The 27,572-nt window shown below is 40.5% G+C and overlaps 1 protein-coding gene across 2 annotated transcripts in view; it reads right to left on the bottom strand.

Annotated features, from left to right (window-relative positions):
• Positions 1-1,572: 1,572 nt before the first annotated feature.
• Positions 1,573-27,572, bottom strand: part of TFDP1 (transcription factor Dp-1) — a 51,399-nt gene continuing 25,399 nt past the window's right edge. The window contains exons 3-12 of one of the 2 annotated variants that reach the window (XM_054973746.1): positions 17,207-17,273; positions 13,651-13,757; positions 12,072-12,193; positions 11,410-11,575; positions 10,717-10,863; positions 9,647-9,715; positions 8,042-8,193; positions 7,169-7,335; positions 6,067-6,148; positions 1,573-2,784 (exon numbers count right to left, since the gene is read on the bottom strand). In XM_054973746.1, coding sequence (XP_054829721.1) covers positions 2,607-2,784; positions 6,067-6,148; positions 7,169-7,335; positions 8,042-8,193; positions 9,647-9,715; positions 10,717-10,863; positions 11,410-11,575; positions 12,072-12,193; positions 13,651-13,757; positions 17,207-17,273 — 1,257 coding nt within the window. In that variant the 3' untranslated portion in view covers positions 1,573-2,606. The remainder of the gene's footprint in view (positions 2,785-6,066; positions 6,149-7,168; positions 7,336-8,041; positions 8,194-9,646; positions 9,716-10,716; positions 10,864-11,409; positions 11,576-12,071; positions 12,194-13,650; positions 13,758-17,206; positions 17,274-27,572) is intronic. The other variant, XM_054973747.1, reaches the window with a different exon arrangement.

Genomic DNA, 27,572 nt, shown 5'->3' with positions numbered 1-27,572 from the left:
TGCTAGTATGATGGAAGAGGAAGAAAAAGTTCTCCATATCCACTAGCTCCACCCATACATAATTTTCTAAGTTTCTATCATGTCCCCTCAAGTTTTTTCCCCTAAACTGAGAAATGCTATAAAGGTGGTCCAACCACTTAATCATCCTGGTTGCCCTCTCTGTACTTTTTTCAGCTCTGCAATATTAGAGAAACACATACGGCTAAGGCTATAGATTGATATTCAGAAGCTTTGGGGTTGGGTGCCATTAATATACAGATGACATCCAGCTCTATATTTCATTATTCAAGCCTCCAGATGCATCCAGCTTTGTGGCTGTGGTCAGGTGGCTAAGGTAGAACAAACTGAAGCTTAATTCAGACAAGACAGAGGTAATATGGGTTGGGAAAGCTGATATGCTAAAAGGACTGCATCCACTTGCCCTGGATGGAGTGAAGATGGCTTTCACAGAGCAGATCAAAAGCTTGGGTGCTCATGGACCCTGCCTTGCTCTTTGAAAAAGCAGGCTGGAGTGCCTATTATCAGCTACATCTAGTGTGCCAACTCTCTTGCTACCTAGACTTAGCCAATTTGGCCATGCTGATCCATGCTTCGGTAACCTCATAGTTGTTTTACTGCAACGTGCTCTATGTGGGGCTGCCCCTGAAGACAACCAGAAAACTGTAACTGGTCCAGAAAGTGACAGCTCCATTATTGTCAGGGGCTAGCTGCTGGAAACTTGTTACCCATTTTGAAACAGCTATAAACATTGCCAGTTTGCTTAGGACCCGGGACCCACATATTTGAAGGACTGTCTCCTTCCATACGTCTCTGTGTCTCCTTTCATGCGTCTTCCATATAGTCCTTAGGGAGCCATTAGGGCGGCCTATCCATTATTGACCAGCCCAGCCTTTTTCCATTGTGGCTCCTGTTCTGTGGACTAGGCTCCTTGAGAAGGGGAAGGAAGCCCCCCTCCTTGGACATATTCAGGAGGTGCTACAAATCTTATTCTTATCTTTAGAATTTTAAAAATCATTTTGTAAGCTACCTTGAATTGTGTGGAAAGGTGGAATATAAATGTTTTAATAAATAAATAAACGGGGAGAAAATGTGTGACCAGTACCTCATATGAATGCATGGAAGTCCTTTGTCTTGCTGTTTGGAAATTTTTGTGTCTAAGACACACACAAAACCCCCCTCACAACTTCGTAAGACTCAGCACAGATAGCTTCCCCCAGGCAAAAAAATTCTCCTGCCTGCAAATAAAAACTTTTTTTAAATTTTATTTCAGGTTTATCTCAATAAATGTATTCGCTTACATATTTCTGTGACTGTGGGCAGGCTGCTAAGGATCTAGAACTTGATGGATGCAGTACTGTTGTCTCACACTTAAATATATCAAGATACCCACCTATTTAAAAGGACTCTGCAACTCTTCCAAACAGAAGAACAGCATCACTCAGAAGAAAAATACAAGGTGAAAATAATCTTGATTAGAGAAACAAGAACTTGTTAAAAACGCCCACGCGCATTTTATTAATAAAAACTAATAGTGCCACAGTTAAACAAGTAAAACAAACTGCTTATATTCCATAAAATATTACAGAAAAGTTTATTTGTGTTTCAATAAAAAGACTACTGTCTTAGAACAGGCAGCTGACAGTATTTGTGCAGTTAATTCTTTGTGAATAGATTTAAAAAGACTACCACCTGCCCTGAATTTTTTATTTAAAAAATGAAGTATTAAAAATGATTGACAATTTTTGAGTTAAACATAAAACATTTTCTATATTTAATTTCAACTTTATAATAAGATTACTGGAAGATGCTTAAGAAACAAATATAAACATTTGTTTCAGTACATGTCTTTATATGATAGACTTATTGGTATGTAAACAACTATATAACAAACTGTTTTCAAAATCTACCTGTAAGAAATCAGGCAAATTTTCATCATAAGCAAAACTCATTTCAAACCTTCAAGACATTTACACAGCTGCGCCAGCTTGGCAGTAAACATTTGCCAAAACTTGTAACTCATATGTCCTAACATTCAGCAAACACAATATATAAATTTGATGGAAATACAATGATTGGTAAAATTTTTAAAAGGGAAATAAATTCATACTATTTTTGCAAATTAACATTTAAAGGAGGCTCTCTTGTGTTTGTTTCTTTGGACTCTGCATGATCAGCAAAATATTGACTTCTTTTTTTTCTATACTTCAGTACAAAGTGTCACCTAAATGCACTCTAAATAAAATGCCATTCAGTGTATACATTTTTGACAGGTGGACAGATTTTATTTTCCATTAATGTAGCTACATTTTCAAACTTAGCAGTAACACTTAGGGGGGAAAATGCATTTCCTTCAAGTTAAAAATCCTAAGCAAGGGTAAATAAAAGTTCTGCATTAACACACTGGTATCAACACACACATCCTCACCACATATTAAAAAACCTACATAAAAACAAACAATTTGCTTACTTTACTGGAGGTGCAATTTCTAAATTCAGGACGCTTACCAATATCTTCTTGATGGGGCAATTTTAACAACTCTCTTCCTAGATTTTATTCCTGAAGCTTGCTGAATTTTAACATTATAAAAGTCTACAACCAAAACGCATCAGTCGTCATCATCATTTTCATTAAAATCGTCGTCGTCGTCGTCATCATCATCTCCGACATAAGACACTGGTGTCTCTACTCTGGAGCCGCTATACTGAGATCCATTGGAACTTGTAGCCAACACGCCATCACCTCCATTTGAATAGTCACTGAAACATGAGAACATTAGGGCCATCCTTTAAATGGAAAGAACAGTCACACAGCAGTTCCGTATTAGATTGAAAGTGCTCTGTAGAGAAGCTGCTTCACATATGTCGCTCTATACGATATACACAGCAACCACTACATTGGTCATGCCACATAGTGGGTTGGATTCCACTTAAAATTTCCACCTGTTCAAGGAAGGTGGGAAGTTGTTTGGCAGATTCCAAGTCAATATTATAGTAGAAGCTGCAGTTTTCAGGGTGTAGCAATCTTTTTTTTTTTGAAGTGGTTTACTGGTTAGAGAAATTACACATTTACCTAAAAATATTTTTTACTTATGTTTGCCCATTTTCACTAAACAAAACAGAGGGAAGAGGGGGCTGCCTTCCATTTAAGTATAAGGCTCTGGCTGAGTGGTAAGAGGCTGCCATGGTGACCATACGACTGGAAGGCCCAGCCCCCCCTCTCCAGCCAAGCCTTCTGGCCTTGCCTATCAGCTTGCGCTGCTTCCAGCCCCTAGCCCCAGCCCACTGTTGGGGCTGCCCTCTGTCCTGCATGTTGTAGCTGCTGCTGAAGGCAAAGCAACAGAGAGAAGAGATCACGAAGCAGCTTCCCGGGCTCAAAGTGGCCTGGCGAGTCAGCTAGTGGACATCATCTTCTGCCCTGCTCCTTCTGGCTGATGCCGGAAGGCACAGGGGCAGACAGAGGTTGTCACAAATTCAAGGTTATCTGGTTTTGTATTTAACCTTGGAATTTTTTAACAGGTGATAGTGGGGACATTTTACATTTGAAGTGGTCTTCTTTCAGGTAAATATGATCGATTCTGTCTGTCTTAAATATCCTATAATATAAATTCTGACAAGTTGATACTGAAAAAGATATTACTTAGGGGGTGGGGTAAGTCAGACAGTGGAGAAAAATTGCTTTTTGCCCCCCCCCCCCTGCTGAACTTCTTCATCTGGAGGATGAAGGAACCCTTTAGAAGTCCACACCATGCCCTGAAAGCTCTCAGGGACCGGTGCTGTCCTACTGGGTATGCTGGCCCATGTAAACGGATAGGCAAAAGGAACCCTGACAAGTGAGATGTGGTGACTACTTTCCACAAACACCTCTTATGACCTGCCTTGTTTGTGTTAAATGCTGTAGTTTACAACTGTTACCACCGTTTTTAATTGTTTTTAACTGTTTCTTTTATCTATGTATCTATGATGTAAATACGCTCTGAACCCGCTCGCAGGGAGAGCGGACTATACATTTAATTAATAAAATAATAAAATAAATAGTCTCCCTGAGCTGGATGTGGGGTAGCAAACTGTAACCTACGAAAGGGATAGCACCTGCATGGTGCCCTGTACCACCAGAGACATCCCATGGCAGCATGAAAGGAGTGTGCATGCTTTACCCATGTCCTGGTTAAGGTTCCCAGGGTGCTAAAAGATGACAGATTAATGTTTGGGGGCACAAGTCAAAGGTCTAAACCTTTTCCTATCCTGCCTGCCTGTGCTCCATTTCCTGCATTCCACTTTGGAGCGCTCCCTTTCCAAATTACAAATAGAGGAATCACTATTTTAAAACGAGTTACACAGAAGTGTCTAGATTGTAAACCAAAAAACAGTTCTATTTACTGTGAGATGAGAACTACTTGAATAGTGATTTCAAGAGCCTCATCTCCACTGAGGATTAAGGGTGTGCACTGGTAAAAAAATTCGGGTTTCCTGCTTCGGGTTTCCCCGAAGTGGGAAAAAAATCCGGAATTACCAGAATCCCGAAGCGGCAAGCCACTTCGGGATTCTGGTATTTAGCTTGCTTTGGTATGCTCCGTAAAGATTCGGAGCATACTGAAATGAGGGGGAGCAAAAAAAAAAAAAACCCTGGGCGGCGGGAAAGCACGGAGCCAGCTCCATGCTGCCTCCTCTGCTGCTGCAGCGACCAAGGCAGCCATTTGAGGGGTAGGAAGGGCCTCCGCCTCCTTCGCTGATGGTTGGAGGGAGGGAAGAGCTTAAAGGGTAGAAGGCTCCACGCGCCGTTCGCAAACGGGGCGCGGAGCCTTCTACCCTTTAAGCTCTTCCCCTCTTCAGCTGGCTGGAGGCACGGGGGAAGAGCTTAAAGGGTAGAAGGCTCTGCGTCTTGTTTGCGAATGGGGCACGGAGCCTTCTACCTTTTAACATCTTCCCCTCTCTAGTTGGCTGGAGGAAGGGGGGAGAATTTAAAGGGTAGGAGGCTCCCTGCGCCATTTGCAAATGGCACGGGGAGCGTTTTTCCCTTTAACCCCACCCCCCGCATGCCCAGGAGGCCCTTTAATCTTCAGCTGGCCCATGGGCCAGCTGAAGTTTAAAGGGCTCCGAAGCTCCCTGAATCTCTTCGGGAAGCTTTGATTCGGATGTTCTGAAATGGGGCCAGCACCTGAATCTTTACAGATCGGGTCCAATTCGGACATTTTTTCTGAATCGGGAACCCGAAACGCACACCCCTACTGAAGACACCTGTAGCTCTATACAGTGGCACTAAGAATAAACCCTTTTAAACGGCAAACTTGGTTTCTTGCTAAAAAAAGAGGTAGCTTCAGCTTTTCTAAAGAAAAAGACTGCAAAAATACTTTTTTCAATTAGCCTTTAAATGAATGAATTTTAGGTGGTACTAATTAAATATTGCCCTGACTTGGATAACTAGGCAAGCCTGATCTCATCAGATCTCAGAAGCTAAACAGGGTCGACCTTGGGTAGTAATTGGCTGGGACACCTCCAAATAGCAGGGTTGCAGAGGGAGGCAATGGCAAACCACTTCTGTTAGTCTCTTGCCATGAAAACCCTACCAGGCATCACTATAAATCAGCTATGACTTCACAGCACTCTCCACCACCAATTAAATGTGAAGTCCGCACTGATCAGATGCCATAACCTGTTCATCTTATCACTAATAAATACAATCTTAGCTTAAGACTTTCTCTTGCATCCAGTTTTCTTGCAATATGTCTCATCCCAGTCCCATATCTTGTACCATCCTCCTATCTCTCTCTTTCTAGGAACTCAATAGGGTGTTTTTACATCTGCATCTTGTAATACTGCCCCACACTCCTAAGTTTCTTATATTTCCGTGGCTTGAAAGCCTTATGGCAGCATCTCCTTCCTAGGTACAACAGATGGAAGCCAGCAGTACTTACAGTGCAATCCTATGCAGAGTTACTCCTGTTTAAACTACCGAAAGCAATGGACTCAGGCTGGATTAACAGCACAGGACCAGATTGTTAGTATCTTACAGAACTATGGAACTCTATACTTAGGATTTAGATATAGATTTTTAGGGGGTGTTCAAACCTGTTAGAAAATCTTGTGCCATTTGAAGCAGAACCTGATGAGGATGAGACATAGACACTGCTGATTGATCCCTGAGCCATTTCTGTAAAATAAGAAAAAGTACTTTGCAACAGCCTCTTTCTCAAACATATATATAATTGAACAGAAAGGGTAACATCTTTTCTACACCTGAAAGTTTTCAGCAGAATGCACCCATTACAAAGAGATGATCCGTTTTGCTATCATTTTTATACTAATGTCCAGGCTCCTTCTTAAATCAAAATATGCATTTTCGTTCAGCAGATCAATAACGAACAACATGGAAATCTAAAACAAGAATTCTAAGTAAGTGTATAAACCGAATAGAACCTTTACATTTAAAAAAACCTGCTATGAGACACTGCAGAGTGTCAAAATTTATTTTTGACACAATAGCCTTACTGAGTTTTAATAATGGAGCCTCGTTTTGTACCAGAAAAAACAACACCGAGGATGAAAGTGACTATCAACAGCTTCATTATGATTTCCACCCTTTTAAACACGAAAGAGTACATTAGTGAGCACTATTTTCTCAAGATTAATGAATTTCAATACCTTGCATATGACCAAGTTGAAGAAATGCTTCCAAATGCATTTTGGTTTTGCAGAACCACAGTTGGTTGGTAGAGGGGAACACACAAATCTACATCATATTGTGAGTGCTAAAGACCTCCTAGCATGCACTGCAACTATTGCAGAAGCTCAGTTGCACTACAGCCTTGAAGAGACCTTTGTATATTTATAACGCTACTCTGCTGCAATTCTCCTTGGAATCAAGTGAGAGTAACAGCATGTCATTTATGAAGACAGTGCTCATTTCTCCAGTAACTTCTAGGAATGATCTGGCATCTCTGACCTCACATGGCTGTCTGGTAAACCAAGTTTATTATGACTCCCTCAGGGAACTGAAAGTCACTGGACTATCAGAAACTTGGGTCACTTGGGAAAAATGTCACTTTGCTTTTGAATTCATAACAGTTAATTTACAACACATTTATATCCTGCATGTCCTGCAGCTGTTTCAAGTTCCAACAGCAGTGTTTTTTTTCTCAATTCACGTTTCAAATATATTACAGAGACTTACCTGTCACGTATGGTTCAAGTGCTTTGGGAACTAAGCTTCTTGCATTTTTTAAGTCTTCTGCAGAGCAACTTCCAGATTCCAGCCCAAAAGCCATTCCCATGCGCTTTAACACTTCTATATCATCATGTATTTCAAACGCATTGTCAAAATTAAATAAGTATTCAAACCTGGGGATTGGAGAAAGGTAATTGGTCAGTAAGCTATGAACATACATTTGAAGTTCTCTTCCAAATCATTTAAAAGGAAACTTTTCAAGATACAGCATATTTTGACAACAATACAGAATTTCAATACAGTCTTTTAGAAAACATTTCTAGAATAAGGCTATTTGGAGCTACCTTATATAGAGAGAATTAGCCCCATTTAGTGGAGCACTATCTACTCTCTTTGTGGGTAGGTGACATCTTCAGAAGATCTATCAAACTGCTACTGAGGCAGCTGCACAGCAGAATAATCTGCCAGTATGTAGAATATCAAATGAAACACTAATTCAGTCTTCTGAATGTGTGGGGGGTGGGGAGAGAGGAATCACTGACAATCCCACTTCCCTCTTCCACAGACAGAAGTGCCTGCAGGTAGAAGTTAGCATCTGAGCTATCAATTTTGACACGTAACATAACATGGTTTGCTTGTACAAAAAAATCTAGGCAGTGGATTCTGGGTATTTCCTTAGCTTTTACATCCCATCCTCATCTGTCAGTTACTGATTAAAAGAGACACACTGATGATCTCTGAACCAGAAACTGGCTGTTCCCATACAAGCCAGTTGAGTAAGTTGTGTTCAGCATTCCAAATCTTAAGTTTTGGCTCCTTTTTTCACACAAACAACTGCAATAACAAAAGAACCCGCTTCTTTCTCCTCTATCAACCTACTTGTCATTAGAAATGCTGCAGTCAATCACAGTCTTCTTGCTGGTGTTCACAATTATAAATGGCAAATGAATCACAGAATTGGATGCTGGTGGTCTACTTGCTTGCTGCTCCGTTTGACGGTTTCGTTGAACAAGATTCTTGAAGGCAATTTGCTGTCAGAAGCACAACAGCTTAAATAATAAGTTTCTTTAGCAACACGGAAACAGTTTTGCTTTAAAAAGAAACCCCTATGCATTTGAGTTCTCCAAAACGGCAAAGTAAATATTTTTTTGTAGTCACGAACTGCTAAAAATGGATCTGATGCCTATCAGGCAATATAATTAATCTGTGAACCTGAATACTTAGCACATATCTTCTTGTTGCCATAGCACTGCATGTCAAAATAATCTAGCAAGGAGTTAAACATTCTTCATTTTACAGGGCTACATATAGTTTCTCTTAATTTTTAACACTATTTCACTAATACATGCCTCAGCCTCAATTTTAAAACAGTTGCAATATTTATGCAAATCAAGGTTTCAGGCAGTCTGTGAGCCACGGAAAGTCAGGATTGTGGGCACCCACCTTCAGACCCACAAGATCTGCATGTGAACATGCCATCTGAACAAAGGCCTATACACAAACAGCCCAATGCACACAGACCTAACCCATGCAATCATTAGCTCAAAAATTTTGAGCAGTGTCAATTGCGTTGACTGAGACTGTAACCCAGTCAAAAGCAACGTGCCTTAAATGGATGCCAGATAGTTCTAAAGCACAACGGGCATTACTCTATTTCCGTAGGAAGCAGGAGAAAGTTGTCCAAGTCCCCTTCTCTACCCAACATTCCTCTGGAAACTCATCATGCCCCATCAGTAACAACGTTCTTCCCATCTTCTTGGCAGCAAATAGCTGTGGAAGTGGCTAAAATTTCCCAGCTCTTCCAAAAGGCATTGATTAGGATACTGTTGATGCACATGTATAGAGGTGGGGACAGGGATCTCAATTAATTACAGGGACATAGGATTAGCAGCCAAGAAACCAGACACAGATTACCAGCAGAGCACAAGTATAGACTAAAGCATTTCAAGCAACTACAGGAAATGACAAAGGGAATTTATCACTAAACAGAAATTTAACTGAAATCGTATTACTATTCCTAAAGCCTTATTAGTTAGCAAAGGGATAAAATAAAAGTTTAGCAGGCTATTGTCGAAGGCTTTCACGGCCGGAGAACGATGGTTGTTGTGGGTTTTCCGGGCTGTATTGCCGTGGTCTTGGCATTGTAGTTCCTGACGTTTCGCCAGCAGCTGTGGCTGGCATCTTCAGAGGTGTAGCACCAAAATACAGAGATCTCTCAGTGTCACTGAGAGTCACTGTGTTGACACTGAGAGATCTCTGTCTTTTGGTGCTACACTTCTGAAGATGCCAGCCACAGCTGCTGGCGAAACGTCAGGAACTACAATGCCAAGACCACGGCAATACAGCCCGGAAAACCCACAACAACCATTTAGCAGGCTACATTAACATTCCATGACCAATCAACTCATTTTACTGTAATAGAGAACTAACATTTAACAATGCAAATTGACCTGCCGAACAACTTTAAGACTTCGTCGATCATACCTGAAGAATTAGTTCTTGTAGCTGTGACTGTTTTTGCTTTATTCTTTCAAGTCTTCTCTGTTTCTCCACCTTAACAAAAAAGGAATTTTGTTAGTTTTATAGTCTAGTTGGATAAGCTTGAAGAGTACTGCAGATTTTGACCAACAGTTTATTTAAAGCATGTATACCATACCACTCTATCAAAGCTTACGAAGTTTTAACAAAAGTGAAACATAAAATGAATTGCAGCAAGAACTGAAAACTGGGGACACAGCTAACGAGCTTTTACACTAATCCTTAGCTACTGTCTCTTTATGGCCCATAGCTATCCTTATGGATGTAACCCTACCACCCCACCCCTGCAGTTTCCAAACAAACTCAATAATTGGGTGTCAACAGCCACTAGAGGTGTGGCTTTTCTCCTAGCCCATAGCCTTTAAAGCAATTCTCTTCTGACTCTGGCACTACTGGAACAGTGACAATAAATATGACAGAAAGTCATCAGCCCTAAGTTGGTGCTACTGCTGCCCAGGTTATCCTCCTTTAAGGTGCTGCAGTGAGCCTGGTACTTATAGCTCCCCCGCTAGATATGTTGTAGTGAAAGGAATGAAATCAGGCACAATAAATGGCACAGGCTGGTAAGAGCCATGAAGCTAGGTCTGCAAACCCAAAGGGCCTTCTATTTGTTGTTCTCAAAAAAAGCAGCAATCCATACTGGGTAGCAAACTGCTTCCGTAACAAAGGGGAGTTTCAAAAGCAGATTATCTGGCATGAATATCAACTGTTCAAAGAAAAAATCCATTCTGCTGGACATGCCCAAGACCTTGGGAATTCCTACAACACTTGGAACAATTCTTGCCTTTTAAAAAGTTACCAACCTAGATTGACAATGTAATCACAAATCTTCTCTGCATAAACAGGAATCTTGCAAACTGGCAAGATTTGAACATCGAGAGACACAATGTTAGATGAACTACAGCCCCAGTGAGACATTACTTTAAAACTTAAACGCCAATCCATTAAAAAAAAGTTTTCACAGAATGCGAGGAAAAAGTAATATCGCGAATAACGAATCTTTACTTCATTTTTACCTCTAAATTCTGACATTCCTGAGCTGAATTAGTAGGTAGGCCAATCCATTTGATTTCCTTCTTCTCCTTGGAAATAATGTTCATGGCCATAAGGACATTTAAGGCATCATAGACACGGCGTCGAATATTCTTCTGGTCATAAGCCTGCTGTAGAAAAAGCGCATTAATTGAAATCATTAGCTGCAATTTCAGTAGTTCATAAAAATGTATACAGTAGATGAGGCAACTGAGTTTTATGTCCTAACTGTATCAGTTACTCTAACAGCATCTGTTTTCTGGACAAAAAGATACTAGAATACAAGCACAGCAGTTTAGTATTTTGCTGCCTGTAAGCTTGTTTGCTATGTCAAATTCAGATTTATTTTTATTGTTCCATTTTGGATTGTCTATTTTAATTTTTTTAAATTTGTGAACAGCTTGGGAAAGTTTTTCCCATTGCAGAGTAGGATATAAATGTTTAAATTAAAGATCAAATAAATACATTTTAAAAAGTCACTAGAATTGTACAACCAATGCATGCGTCTTGGGATAGAAGACAAATTCTGAATCATGCAGTTACGAGTTGTGCTCGTTTATGGGTATTTGTGGGGACACAGCAGGATGATCTTTATGGGGAAAATTCGTGAATGACGGCCTGAATTTCCAAAAATACACCAGCCTCCTCTGGGGCATTCAGAACATGAATACACCTACCGATTCATTTGGCGAGATGTGGGCATCTGCAGTACTGAACTCTGCAACTAGTTCATCTGCTACCTCGTTGTAGGAGGTGGTTCCTTTCCTCTGAACCTTTTCACAAACCTTCATAGAGAAATGCCGCAAACCCTTGCCATTCTTTTCCCCCTTCTTATTTCGCTTCCTACAACACACACATATACAATGCATTATAAATATACCTAACTCCAAAGAGTATTAAACAGGCAAATGTATGTTTTATGTGATTAAAATTTTCAGGTACTGAACTTAACTAATGCTATTATGAGACTGGACTGGGACATTATTTGCTCTGTTTTGGCCTACTGCATTTAGAAGATTAACAACAATTCTAAATATAACTACATAAAGGATTTAATAGCAGTGAGTTTTATAGCAGTGGATCTGTACACTCAGATTTCATCAATGCCTCCTGCAGAAGTGGAAACTCCACAGATTTTGACTGATTCTTCCTCCTGACTGCATTCCATCAACAAGGCTTCTATGACTCCCCACATAAACATTTTTGAGGTCTCAGGGGGCAGCTGAAGCAAGAGAAAAGAGGAAAAACTCCATCTCCATGTGCTCAATATCCAACCCAAGATTTTGAGGCACATGTTCCAAGCACACCCGCCACACAGCTGTAACTTCATTCCACTCACCCAGCAGACCAAGGTGAAGAATCGGCAGTCTGGTTCTGTGACACAAAGTGTGTATTAGGTGTGTGCGGACTTCCTACTAGTATAGTGTTGGGGGCAGAAGGTCTCTGAGGTGTACCGATAACCTACAATTAACACAAAACAGGATAGATAAAAATGATAGTTAAAAAACCAAGAAAATAGCATTTTAAAAATGTACTTCACTTAACCCTACCTTTCTCCACCCAGTGACTATCGAAGCAGCTTATGTCATTCTCCTCTCCTCCATTTTGTTATCACAACAACACTGTAAGGTAGGCTAGGTTGTCAATATCGGTCAGGCCCAAGATCACCCAGCAAACTTCCATGGCAGAGGGACTTCAATCTAGGTCTCCCAGGTCCTAAATCAACACTATAACCCACTACATAGACTGATTTAATTTAAAGCACTTTTTTTTTTTGCTATAGCTACGTTTCCCTGTTAAAAATAACTTTATTTGAAATGAAACCTGAGCTTAATGCAAACATATAGTATAGCTGGTTGTTGTGGGTTTTCCGGGCTGTATTGCCGTGGTCTTGGCATTGTAGTTCCTGACATTTCGCCAGCAGCGGTGACTGGCATCTTCAGAGGTGTAGCACCAAAAGACAGAGATCTCTCAGTGTCACCAAACTCAGTGACACTGAGAGATCTCTGTCTTTCGGCGCTACACCTCTGAAGATGCCAGTCACAGCTGCTGGCGAAACATCAGGAACTACAATGCCAAGACCACGGCAATACAGCCCGGAAAACCCACAACAACCATCGTTCTCTGGCCGTCAAAGCCTTCGACATATAGTACAGCTGTCTGATATGTTTTCCTTCACCCAGCAGTCCCTTCTGGCCCTGAAAAAGGTGATTCCTAGGGTCATAAGACTCATGTAAACTAAGAACCATGTGGATTAGGTGATGCATTAAAGAGGTGGGATGCAAAAATCACTTTCCCCCATCCACCAATGGCACTATGATTGCAGGCAAGGGAGGCAATTTTACTTCCTTCTCCCTCATCACTGCAGCCCCCCCCCCCCGCCCCAGTCTATAAGTTTGTGTGAGTCCTGTGACCTTAGGAATCAACTTTCTTGGAGTCAGAAGTGTTCCTCTTCCCCCAACAATTACAGCAATAATCCACATCCATGAACAATTCCATAGACGGACCCCACCCATGTTTCAAAGCTGAACTTTATAATCCTTTTATGCATGGCTGTTTTTGTTTGTAATGGAAAAACTGTAGCGGAAACCACTTTGTCAGTCATCACACAGCATAATAGTTCATACACTGTAGTTTGATACTGGGAGTCATAGCCCAGCAAAACACTGTAATACACTGATTCACATGAGTGATCTTTTACTCCTTTCTATGCTTATGAACTATCTGATCTGTGCAACTTGCTCAGTATTCTAATTATAAGTGTTTACGATCCGTGTGTTTTTTAGTTGACTACATACATGTCTTTTGTTATATGCATATATACTAATCTTAATTTTTGTTAAGTATAACACATGAAGCAGACCTAAATACAATCAATTTGAAAGCTTAGTAGATTTTTTTCCACACACGCCTCTTACCACTTGTTGTGCAATATTGACATTAGACTGTCCAAATGTTTTCGGCAGGAGTTGCTTTCCAAGTGTATTCACTGTGGAAGGGTGAACTGCTACTAATGAAACAACACCTGAAGACACCCAAATAATCACAATTAGAATAAAGAATAATTGACATGCAAGGCACTTAGCAACCAATCCAAGTACTGGATTAACTGAGAAGAGATAAGCACTTAAAGTTTAATCCTATTTTAATTTTATTTTATACAGTGGATACTTTCAAAATTAAACAGTATAAAGCACTTTTGGAGAGGAGCGCAACTCTTTTAACTGAGCAACAGCCAAGATAAAGGACTGGAGAACATGCAGCTGTAAATGCTTTAGTTCATTTTTCCTCAAAGGAGAGGTACCAAACATGAAAACGAAAAGAACCGAAATACATATGCAGGCAGCAAAATATACTACATATATGCTGTAGCCAAGCTCCAGCCTGTATGAGGACTCCCACACAACACCTAAATGACTAATACAGACCATTAACCTGCCATTGCTGTACAATGATTACTTCTTGATAAATCACTGTCACATGAGAACATCCCCATCTACCATCTCACATGTATACAGCCTACTTGTGGCCTCTATTCCCTGCTATGGCTTTATGGTGTCATCTTAACTTTCTGAACCTATCAAAGTTTACTCGAAAGACACACACTACAGTGCTTAGTGTGCAGAGGATAGCAAGCCTTACAGCCACATACCATACATAAAGTCCCGCTAAATTAAATGGGATTTATTCCCAAGTAAATGGGCATAGGATCACTGACAGTCTCCTAGTAATCATGCAGAAAGAAAATCTGAGGAAGTTAGAGACATCACTGTGCAAATACTGCCACCTTGTGGTAGAGCTATGAAATGCTAATGAACATTCTGAGCAGGTTAGAAAATCAAATTCTTTAAATGGTGAAAGATAAAGTGGAAAAGGATTTTTTTATAAGTATAGAAAGATTTTTCAGAAAGATTTTCTATTTACAAACAGTACCTTCTAGAAAAGGGAAAAAACAGGGAAAAACCTCTCAGGCTTGTTTTTTTTCAATTTTCAAAGTTTTTTTCAAAGGTACAATGCAACTTGATTAGAGCAGAAATTAGCAATACTGTAATCAAATTACACTGTACCTTTACATCCTGACATCTTCCTTTGCTATGCCCCTCCCATCTACCAAGCTGCACTGTACCTTTACATCATAACTGCCCTCCCCTTGTAACGCATCACCCATCTTTGGCTGAGATTTAAAGGCTCAGGAATCTCCATTCCTACTCCTGTCTGAAGAAGGGGACTCTGACTCTCAAAAGCTTCAGCTCTGAAAATCTTGTTGATCTCTAAGGCACCACTGGACTCAAATCCTGCTATTCTATTGCAGACCAACATGGCTATACACCTAAACTATTTACAAGTATGACACCTTCACCTCTTACCATGTGTTAGTTCTGTTATCTGTACTGGTACAATATGGGCTGCTTAATAATTCTATTACAAGTCATTTTCAACATTAGCAGTATCTCATCCGTGTGTAGGACCGTCCCACTCTACATATTTATTTGCATGGCTGTATCATCTACTGCCATGCTTATCACACAGTTGCAAATACAAATTTTAATTATTAATGTGCTTAACTGGTTGGCTGTAGAAGATACAGGACAAATATGATTTGGGACTACATCATCTAGCTAAAATGACGTGACTACAAAGACGTGCAACCATGCACATCCATAAATTAAAGGCCCTGTAGCACATATGATGAGCCTCAGCCTCTTTCCACCATACAGAAAAGTGGTGAGTAGACATGGGCACAAATCGAATTACGAATCAAATTTCATGATGAATTGGGCTGATTTGTGTTTCGCGAAATGTGTTAATCCCCTAGGCAACTGAGGAGATGGGCCTTCTGTAGCCATGGGAACACCAATCTCATCCCTCCAAACCCTGTTAGGTAGGTCTGTCCGCCAACCAGAGACCTCCTGTTCTGCTCTATGTGAGCATTTCTTATATAAGGCACAGCTCTCTGTCTCAAGCTTTTCAGTTCCAGTAGACAGAGGGGGGGGGGAGGACCTGTAGCTGGGATTTGGAGTGAGAGAGTGGAATTGGGAGCTTTTAGCTGGATTTGCTGCTGCTTTAAAAGAGACTCTGCATTGTAACCAACCTTGTACTGTGGAGGCACTCTGAGCACCATCACAGTGCCCTTTTGTGGTTAAGGGGAAGTGAAGAGGGGCCACCAGCTTTGTTTGATTAGCCAGAACAGGGGGACATCCAGCAATCATCCTCAAAATGTGACAACACCCCCAAGTGCTCCAAAATATGACAACACACCCAAGTTATCCGCTTAAACAAAATATTAAGACAAATCCTGCAAGTTGGATAACAATACATTCGAGACAGATACACCCATTTTTCATTTATTTCATTAAAGAGCATAACAATTCTACTTGCATCAATTCTCAAACACAGGTATTTACCATAACCACTTTCTTATAATTGAATTCCAAGTTACAGCAAACCTCCTATTCCCAATAAAGATCTGAATAGAAGTAAGTAAGGTAAATTGGCATCTGGACATACACGTTCAATTCCTCAGCTGACAAGGAACACACAACGACAATGAAAAACACGACCCTAGACCACTACAAATATCCTCAACACATTGCTTGCCAGCTGTTCACTTTAATTTCTTTCACATAGCTAAATCTGTACCTTATTTCCACGAATTAAGAGTAGAAAGTCTAGTAACAGACCTATATGCATTTAATAATCTAACAATCAGAGTGAACTTTACTCATATACAATGAACGTGTATTAAGAACATTACCAACTTTTATGGATAGAATAGTATTCCATAGTAATATTCTACATAATTCATTTTTGAGAAAAAAAATTACTGAAGCAATTGTTCCTCACATTCAATGAGAAATCTAAGCATATGCTTAAATCTCTCCTACTGAAACAAGGAGACTAACAGTACAATACTATGCAGAATTACACCAGTCTAAGTATATTGAAATAATAGCACTGCAATGCAAATCAATGGAATGGAATGCAATGCAAAGTTGGAATCCTATACCTGAAAATGAGTCCTATTGAATACAGTGTGGCTTACATGTGAAATAACAAGCATAGAATTGTGCTGTTGGCTGGACTGTGCTCAATGTAATTTTCTTGCAGTATTGGATGAAAAACAGGATTCGTTTGGCTTAACATGAATTGGACTACATTTCACGAAAAACTCTACTGTATACATATTATTTACAGAAATACAAACTCCAAGGAACATGCTAATTCACATTCTAATGTGGCCTGCCAATCACACCATAAGATTTATTCATTTAATTTGCAGCTTGCTACCATACAAAAAATTAACAAAGCATCCCTGGAAAGGGAGATGATTAGTAGAATAATAAGTGTATCCAAATCTGGTTGCATGCTCACAATAGAAGGGTAAATTTATTTATTTTTTCTTTTAAAAACTTCACTGAAAATTAATTTGTAAAAACAAAACATGTATTTCTCAATGACAGTGAAAGATCTTACCTTTTCCAGGACTAAGATTTTGGTCTATAAAAACCTTTAGTTCTCCATTAGCTTCTATTAGGCCAGCCTTTGAAAGAAGACAAATATTTGTATTCAGTGTAAAATATTTTACAACTAAATTATAGTAATCAATCAAGTTTTAAGGTAAAAAGATCACCATTGTTATAATATGTTATTGTACATGTTTGGGCATGGCCTTACGCATTAAAACAAAACTGCTTTAAATTAAACTGTCTTTTTGTTAGATCCCAAGGAAATCGCAGCCATTAAGCTAATTATGGGCATGACCACTCATACAAAGGCAATATGCACACAGTAGCAAAAAAGTGTTAGGAATCTTCTCTGAAGCTGGAGTTGCTACATTATGCATCAAGAACAGCACAGGAAGGCAAAGCAACAGTAATCACAACAACCTGTGAGGCATATTCGACTGAGAGGTAATATTATTGGCCCGGTCTGATAAGGTAATATTGTTGGCCATGTCCCATTTCCCCAGGAAGAGCTGGAGGCCCAGCCTGAGTTGGGAAAGGGCACCCATAACTAGCTACTTCCATCACCTATCAATCCAAAGAAGACGCGGGGGGGGGGGGGGGTCCAAGAATAATTCCAAGCTGCAGACCTGATCTTTCAGAGCAGGTATTAAGAACATGTGGTGATGCCTATTATTGCATCAACTTGGTTTTCAACGCACAGCACTTCCTTCTTGCCTGGAATTAGTTTCAACGTGTTCACCGTCATCTAGGCCTTCATTACCACACTAGAGTGATTTAGTATTTCTAACTGAAGATCAATGCATTAGACCATAGATATTTACAATGCAAGAGTAGTTGCAAAGGGAGGCAGGGACAAGTTATTTAGAAAGTAGAGCGTTTCACCCTGTCCCATCCCACACCAGTTGCGCATGTACACTTAAGTACTAGCTCATACAACTGACAAACAGAAGTACTGAATGAACAGCAGCCTAGCAGAAAGGGTCAGCGGCTACAGTGTTGGACTAGGAACTTGAGACCCACGTATGAATCCCCGCTCTGCCATGGAAGCTCACTGGATGAACTTGGGCCAGTCACATATTCTCAGTCTAACCTACCTCACAGGGTTGTTGCAAGGATAAAATAGAGAGGAGAATAATGTAAACCACTTTGGGTCTCCATAGGAAGGAAAGGTGGGGTATAAATTATGTAAGTAAGTAAGAGTAATGATTTAACTTTTGGTCTATGGTTAGAGTTGCCAAGTCTCTCCAGTAACCAGGCTTCAAAGTTTGTGCGCGCAACACCACATGTGCGCTCCTAGCCAGGGTGTGATGTCACTTCCCTTGCAAGAGCACTCCCTCAGGCAGTGCAATGATGTCATTTCTAGAAGTGATATCATTGCACCCGTCTGGGAGCAAGCACACCACCTGTTTGCCCAGGTTGCCTACTGGTAGTGGGCAAGCACCAGGCGCTTGATTAAAGGCAATTGGCAGGCAAAAAGGCAAACCTCTGGGAGTCTTTCTGTCATTGGTGGTCACCTGTCAAGCCTATCAACGGTCCATGGGCAAAGTCAGCACTTGCATTCTGATCTTTCTCAACCAGGTCAATCCTATACAGTATGCAGAGGTACAAACTTGCATGCACATGCCTAAAGCCCCACCACATATAAATAATTTTCAGCTGACAACTGAATATCCCCACCCCCACCAAACCAAAAGAAGCAATACTCTTATTCAAATTTGGCCCAGTGCCACAAGCCCCAGGGCACTGATTAAGGAATGCCACTGTTCCCATTACGAAGGTCAGGGACTTTCATCAATGCCCTGCTCCAAAGGCCTTAAAAGACCCCTAGGTTTTCTTTCCAACTGCTTCTTCCAGGATCGAAAGTGAGTGCAACGCACAACTGCAATTTTTGAGCCACAACAGGAATTTTTTTTCTTGACTTAGGGAGACGAATGATGAAAACCTCGTCACATTCTGTGCTCCCTACAGCTAGTTAACTTGTCACAAGGACTCTCAAGGACTCATTCAGCCTGGGAGGTCAGACTAGGGCATCACTGCCTCCACCAGAACTTCACAACAAGCATCCAGGAAATCTAAAGAACACACAGTTGTTTACTAGCTTTTTACTGACCTAGACTGTACCCTAGCACTGCCAGCCAGCTTGTCAGCTCTACACACGAAGTAACACATGAACAGAGGAACTGGGAAAGCATCACTCCAAGTGCTGTAAACCATTCTAAATCACAATTTTGAATATTAAAAGATGCTATGGCAAATACAACATGCCACATTAGAATAACAGTCTACAGTTTTATATTACAGAAGTCTGTATAGAATTTGCATCTGTTTAAATTGGAGTAAAAATTACAGATATTATAAGATGAAGCGAATCCACGTTTATTTAGCTCAAGCAGTTTTTATCATTTCAAGCTTCCATAACCCAACAATCATGACAACGGGAGATGAAGCCAGTCTCTACTAGCAATAAGCATGATATATACTCTTTCATGTCCCAGTGAAAAGGTCTCGTAAAATCTAACATATGTTCCCTCCCTTTTCTCACCTATTTTTCAAACACTTAAGTTTTATTAATTTCTTTTGTACAACTGCTAATTTCAGGCTTCTAGAAATTAATGAGTTTCTCCCTCGCTTCTCCTTTGGTACACTGCCATCACCTTCCCTCCTGCATCACTGTTCTAACCCAGTGCCTGCGTCTCCCACTATCCAGCAACTAGTTACAAGGGCAACTTACTACACCTGCCCACTCCCAAGGTAATAGTGATCTAGTAACTAACCACCTCTTTTCCATGGTGCCGTTTTCAAATAGCATATACCATCAAGCAGTGGAAGTCAGTATTAAGTCCACAAACATATCCTTGGCATAGCAATGGAATTGAGCCAGGAATAGAAAGGAAAGATGTGAATATGTCCCCCTTGGCCCTCAGCTCTAAACATACTCCAGCTGATCCTATTCTAAGGTGGGTTTTTAAAGTTTAGATGCTCGTGTTCTAAAAGCTTCCCGTTATCTTGAAATCTTTATTTAAGTGGCCAGCCTTTTGTTTGCTTCACATAGCAATGAGAGCCATCAAGCTGAAGCACAGGTGGAAGAGCCCCTTGTCCAGATGGGTCTCCGTTGATGCGAAGGGATTTTGTTACCTCAGTTTGTCTGCTCCTTGTGGGTCAAAGAATCCTTTCTTGAAATCTCCAGGAAGATTCAATCTAACCTGTGTGTCCCCTCTAGGTGTCAGATTGCAGCTGAGGTGTGAGCTGGCCATTTCACTGTCTCTGGCCAAGATGGCCACTAGACTTTCCAAAGCTTTGAGGACTGATAATGACAGTGGTGAGTGCCCTCAAATCATAGTTGATGTATGGTGACCCTGGTGGGGTTTTCTTGGCAAAAGACTAACAAAGGTGGTTTGCCATTGCCTGCCTCTGAGACGCTGGTCTTCGTTGGAAGTCTCCCCTCCAATTACTAACCAAGGCTGACTGTGCTTAGCTTCTGAGATCTGATGAAAACAGGCTCACCTGGGCTATCCAGGTCAGGGCTTGAGGGTGGATACTTAGCAATATAAGGGAGCAACTGACCCCCTCTCCCACCTATCCTCTGCTGGGGAAAGAAAAATCTTTAAAACTAAATGTAGGGGCTCTATCAAGCCTAAAGGTGGATTAAATGTTTTTTTATTGTCTGAAGATGTATTGGGGGGGGGGGGTAATTCTCAGTAAGATGCTTTTGATGTGTCCTGAGGAGTGTCACAGGGCAAGTCCCATGTCATTAATATGAAACATCTTAGTAAGTTTTTCTGTGGCTTTCAAGCCAGATATCATCAATTTGAAAGCCAGTGAGATAGTGTTTTTAGAGTGCTGTACTAGCATCTGGGACATCCAGATTTGAATCCTCTCTGCCACGGAAGCCCACTGGGTGACCTTGAACCAGTCACACATACTCAGTCTAGTCTTAACAGGATTGTTGTGAGGATACAATAGAGTTGGTGAGAACAACATAAGCTGTTATGGGTCCCCACTGGAAATAAAAGCAAGGAATAAATGAAAAAAATGACACCCAGCTACACAGTTATCGAAGTCTCCAGAAGCAGCTGACTGTCATAGCCAAGCATCTGGGGGGGGGGGGGAGGCAGCTGAACTGGGACAATGTGGCGTTAGTGCTGGCTATATTACATTCTCTATTCCTGCCAGGGTTAATCTGTGTCTGGTTGAATTGATCAGGAATTTGGAGAGGGTTGACAGATCCTACCTTTTTATTAGGAAAACAAAAGACTCATTTGCTGGAAATGAATTTGATATAGCCAAGCTGGTCAAGCTAACCAATGCCATGGTAACCAGGATTTTAGATTATTGTAATGTACATGGGTCTTGATAATCTGGAAACAGCAACTGGTGCAAAATACAGTGGCCTGCTTGTTGGTTGGTTCAGCCATAACATATACATTGTACCTTTTTCTGTTAATGTTGCACTGACTACCAGTAGGTTTCTGCATTCAATTCAAGGTGTTGGTACTTGCCTTTCAAGTTGTTCTTTGCCCAGGACCCACCTACTTAGAAGTTCACCAGTTCATGTGCAGCCATTTTGCTCTTCTGAGCAGGATTCGTTGATTACTCTTGGATGTGGACAGGTTAAGGTCAGCCTTGACTTTTTCTTGGGCCTTCTCTGTGGTTGCTGCTTGTTTGGGGAATAGCCTTCCAGAACACATAAGGCATACTTGTCATTTCATTATACTCTCTGAAGTTTCACACTGGCTCAACTTTCTAGGAGGACATTTATACAAGTTGTTGGGTTCTTAAAGGGATTTCTGTTCCTTTGCTTTTTTTAAAAATTTTTGTAAGCCTCCTTGATTCCACATGGAGAAAAGTGGTACAAAAACAATTTAAAATAAACTGTCCCGAGGAACTTTTGAAACATTTAAGGGAAAGATGACAGGGCATTAATTAGGGAGATCACCCAACCCACTCCAAGTTCCCTACAAGTAATTCAATAAATGTGGCTATTTCTCCTTTATTCATCTACCAAGTCTTTCTGATTCCAGATTTCTCCAGTATCTCTACAGCTATTATTTATTTTATGGCACTTTTCCTCATAAACATAATTCTTAGCCACTGTTTGTCTAATAGTTAAAGAGCAATTCCTTTGTGTCTGAGCACTTCACAACTATGCATTGGAATTACCATCCCCTTTTCCTTCTTAGCATCCCTATACTTCAGGAATTCTCAACAGAGCCCTCACAGCTGCCACTGCACTGGCTGATGCCTTTCCTGGGGTCCTGTCTCCAACAGCAGCCATTTTGTGGTTGCATCCACCATCCTGTATCAGAATTCAAAAGGTGCCCACAGACTTCAAAAAGGTTAGGGCTTCCTATCATATATCATGCTAAACAAAAAGAACTCTCTTTATAGGTTGATTTAGAGAAAGCAGTGTTAAAAGATGCTATTATTAGGATGCCTCCTAATACTAGATTTCTTTCAACACTGACTCAGAAGTAACATGAACTCTAAAACTGCTAAATTAAATGAATCCAAACGCAAAATTTCCAAATTAAAACCATGATAAAATCTGTCCTCCACCTTAAAAGCCCTGGAAAATAAGCAAGCCTTGTTGTGCTTCCTGAATATCTCAAAAGGGGGGGGGCTCCCCTCCTCAGGAAGCTCAGTCCGCAGAACGGGAGCCATGATGGAAAAGACCTGGGCTCTGGTCTATACCAAAGTGATGGGACAGCCTACAAATGGCGGCCTGAGAATTGTAGTCAGCGCACTGGGACGTATAGAAGGAGATGGTTCTTCAATTATGTAGATCCCAGGACATAAAGGGCTTTAACAGTCACAACCAGCACCATGAATTAAGCTGGGAGACAAATTAACAGCAAATGCAGCAGTTTCAAAATGGGTAACATAGATTCCCAGTTGTTAGGCCCTGACACTACTCTTGCTGCTGCATTCTGGACTAGTTGTAGGGTTTAGTTGTCTTCAGAGGCAGCCCCCACATAGGGCACACTGCAGCTGATGCAAGGTGCACCAGGTGCAGCTGATGCAAGGTGCTCCAGGGTACCATGCTAATCTGCTTTTTAAAGAGCAAGGCAGGGTCCATGAGCACCCCCCACTCAACTTCACTTCATCTAGGGCAAGCAGATTCAGTCCCTCCTGAATATCAGCCTTCCCAACCCATATTACAGTTTTGTCTGGATTCACTTCCAGTTTGTTCTGCCTTAGCCACCTGACCAAAGCCTCAAAGCACTGATTCATAACCAAGATAGACACATCTAGAGGCTTGGGTAAATAAACACAGAGTTGAATGCCATCTGCATATACTTGGAGTTCAAGCAACATAAAGAGGGGTAAGTAAGAAGTTAAATGGCCAGTGTAAAACAAGAACTAGTCAACAGAACTATCAACAGGCAGGGTAAGACTCACATCATTCAATTTCAATATGGAATCTAGTGTCAGATATGTTAATTGGATTCAATAGGGCAGTACAGAGATCATATAAAGGTACTGCTGAACTAACACTGCTAAAGGCTTGGTCGTGCTGAGGCATTAGTATCTACAGTGATTGAACTTCAAACCGAGGGGAGAGAGGTTCAAATTCCTGGATGAATTCTAATTCACTCATCTGGTGTTCAGTTCTCTCTGAAATTCTTTCAAAGGAGACCAGTAACTTTTTGATCAGCATGTCCCAGAAGATTAAAACGGTCTCCACTGGTTTATGAACATCCAGTTTTTAATGTCATATTTGAGTCCATTTGTTTGCTTGCATATGAACTGTCCTGTTTTCCAAAGGACACAGCTGTCACATGATGGAGGATAAGCCTGATACGGTAGGGCTGATGATATTAGATCCTGTAGTAATACTGATTTGAGTATACACAAGGAAGAAGTTGGTATCTATGTTTGCTGCAGATTTGCTTCCTCGGTTTGTGTGTCTGTTAGATGATCCATAGTTCTTGGTGAGGTGTTTTTAGTTGGGTGGGTAAGGAAAAGCCTGCCATCCAAGGCTTCCAAAAGAAAAACGGTCAAAATCCATGACAAGTTTCAGGTCAGTGATGATGTGTGACATTCACATGAATTGTTATAGTAGTCTAACTTTTATCAATCTGTTTCTTTACTGAGTGTATATTGTAAACCTAAGAATACCACCTGTTATAGATCCTTCAGCTGAGAGTTCCTGTCTGAAGGATAAGATCAAATGCATGTGTAACATTGTGTTTTACTGAGACAATGGATTGTTTTATGTGCTCCAAGTAGTAGCTAGAAGCATGTAAGTATGAACAGGAGTCTGAAGGAGCATGTGTGTATGTGGATTAGTCCATGCTGAGGCTGACAGTAAGATAAAAGTTGTTGATGTCTGTCAAGAGCTTCCACCCCAAGTATCCAGATGATAAAAATGTTGTCAGTAAGCCTGAAGGAGAGGTGTTAATCAGTAGGATCTGAGGAAGTTTTGCTCTCAGCTGTGAAAAGGTTTGCACACCACAGTGTCATGCGGGCTGTGCCAATACTTTGATGTTAAAAGTTATTGCCAAATCTGAAGTAGTTCTGGGCGAGGACCAGCCAGCAAACCCCGACAGCAAGTTTCAAGGAAGTATTGACAAGATACTGTTTCCCAATGGCTTGTAATCTATCATTCTGAGGTATTTTGGAATATCACAACTGAACATCCAGTGGCCAAGAGAGTATTGGATGAGGTTGTTTCCTCACGAAGTCAGTAGTTTCAGACAAGTAACTGGAGGTGACAGTAGCATGGAGTCTAAGGATGGACTTTGTATATATGCCAGCACACCTATGGTGATAGCACTGATGCCTGAGAAAATGAGCCACCACAGGTTGCCTGGCCTGTGTATTTCTGGCAGTAGACAATGTGCCAGCTAGGGTTTCTGGGGTGTATCTATACAGAATTGTTTCTATCGATGTGAGAGTAAGTTCTTCATAATTCTATCCACATTTTCTGGTATTCCTCTGTAGAGTCTGAGAACTGTTTTGTAAAATATGGTAATAGTGAGTTGTTTCTCAGCCTCTTTTACATAATCCAACTTGTTCCTGAAGACAATTATACCCTTCTGTCAGATCCTTGATTGTGTCAGAACTGTTTTTGAGGCTGTTTATTACACCCTTTTTCCCCACTGAGATTTAATTCTCTCAATGAGTCCAAGGCTAAAAATCCATTTAGATGGTTAAGTTGTTCAAAACTCTTCCTTTATTAGTTTACCTAGTCCTCCCTATGCCAAGTCTGGACTGAGTTGGTTGGGTGATATAAACCATAGCATATATACTCTCCAGCGCATACAATTAAACTATTTGGTTTTTCTAAACTACCACAGGTGCAAAGCAGTGATCTCTACTCAAAAGGTAAGTCATACAACTTTGAACACTCAAAATTAATCTATACAGATTTTTAAAATAAAAATTACTATACAGTGAATGTGGCACAGGAAATGTACACGAGTCCATCAAAGTTATTAATCTGAATCTCTACCTTTAGGGACGTTTCGCAATTCCTCTAAATAGACACAGATATTCTAGTTCATTCCTTTTATTGTACAGAAATAAGGATCAAATTGACTAGCTTTTATATAACTGAAAACTTGAATTATTTACAAATCAGTGTAAATGCACAAGAACTTTTGTCTACAATGATGACATGTCTTACCAAGCTATATTGCACAGTTATTTGGAGAGTTACAGTGTTCAATTATTCTGATTAATATAATAAAAACTATTTTGATTGATTAAAAAGCTGTGTTCATTAAGTGAGCAGCAATTTTTTAAAACATTTATTTTTAAGAGGGCATTTCAAAACTCAGAAATATTATTTTAGGTTAGATTTTCCTCCTCCTCTCTCTCATAGTACACAGAATGCATCTTCTAGGAGCTCTCTCAGCCCCACCCACCTCACTAGGTGTTTGTTTGTCCGGATAATAATGACATACTTTGTATACTGCTCTGAGTGGGTGTTAAGTCATCCTGAAGGGCAGTATATAAATCAAATGTTGTTGTTGTTAAAGTTAATGCCTGCTTTACCATGTCAGAACTTTATGAGGATTTTTAATAAACCAATTAGTTTCTACTATTAATAGATAACATTTTCATTAGCCAGGTGATAGCCCCTAGATACATTTCCAGATTATAAATATTTCCTAACTGGAAGTATGAAACATTCTAAGAAAGCATGCAGTAGAACTGATACTTCTGGGGTGATCCACCATGGAACTGAATACTGTGGATTGCCAGTCACTGTGACAATTGTGCATTGCCCAGATCCACCAAGTCCATCAGAAAGACAGCTTCATGGGGGTTCCAAGCAGATCTACATTGTGACCTTCCTTACTAGGACCTTTTGCAATCCAGAGGCCTTCTTCTCCTTTCACCCATCATAATAAATAACATTTTGCAAATATGTACATAAGCAAGTTACTTAGTTCTTAATGCCGTAACAGGAATCTATAATCTGCAAGATAATTTAGCAGTATCGTTCATTACAGAAGGAAATATATTTAAGGTTGGAGAGTCTGGCAAGTTATTTTTTTAACCACAATAGGAAAAGGACTGTCTACTTGACAACATGCATCAACAAGACTATATTCTACACAATGACTCAGTGAGAAGGAGAGAATTTGGGGTTAGTAATTCTTTGTACATGTCAGACATTACTTTAACAATGGAAAATGTTATGACAGATAATTAACTAGAACCTTTTAAAACGGTGAATTTTTAAAAAGGGTGATTGTCTCTTTATTGTTCATATACATTTTATACCAACCCAAGTACTTTAGAGAAGGGCTCAGAAAAACAATTTAAAATAAAAATAAATACCTTCAAAGAGGAACCCTCTCCATACAACAAATAACACATCCCAGGCCACTTCATGCTAAAAGACCCGTGCTAGGGTAATGTCTACACAGGAGCAGAGGGGTAAAGATTGCTGAAGCTACACGGATAGCAGCACTCAGGTTCCATGAGATTTTCCCTCACTCACTCCTCTCCACAAGTAACTGGATACAACTGATCCAGGCCTTTTAAGGCAAGCCAACTCTTTGATAACTACATGGAGGCTAGAACTTGTGGGTGGCAGTTGCCAAGTTTCCTACACTGTTCTACTTGCATACATCTTCTCATAAAGAGAAGCACACAGGTCTGAACCTCTAAGCCCTAGTCAGTTACAAAACTAGTGTCACAAGAGGGTTTAGACAAGCTGTGTGATAAATGGTACTCCAAAACATATCATTTCCAGAAGTTCTGTCAGTTGCCAACCTTCTGATGGAGCCATATGGTCCACTCATGAAATCACTATAAAACTGCAAAATGTAATTCCTTGCATAAAAGTGGAAATACAGGTTTTTAGTTGGTTGCTATTACTGTAACAGGCATAAAGTGACACAAATATAGACACTGGG

This window comes from Eublepharis macularius, chromosome 3, assembly GCF_028583425.1.
Source record: "Eublepharis macularius isolate TG4126 chromosome 3, MPM_Emac_v1.0, whole genome shotgun sequence".
Lineage (NCBI taxonomy): Eukaryota > Metazoa > Chordata > Lepidosauria > Squamata > Eublepharidae > Eublepharis > Eublepharis macularius.
This window is presented reverse-complemented; position numbering and strand designations above follow the sequence as displayed.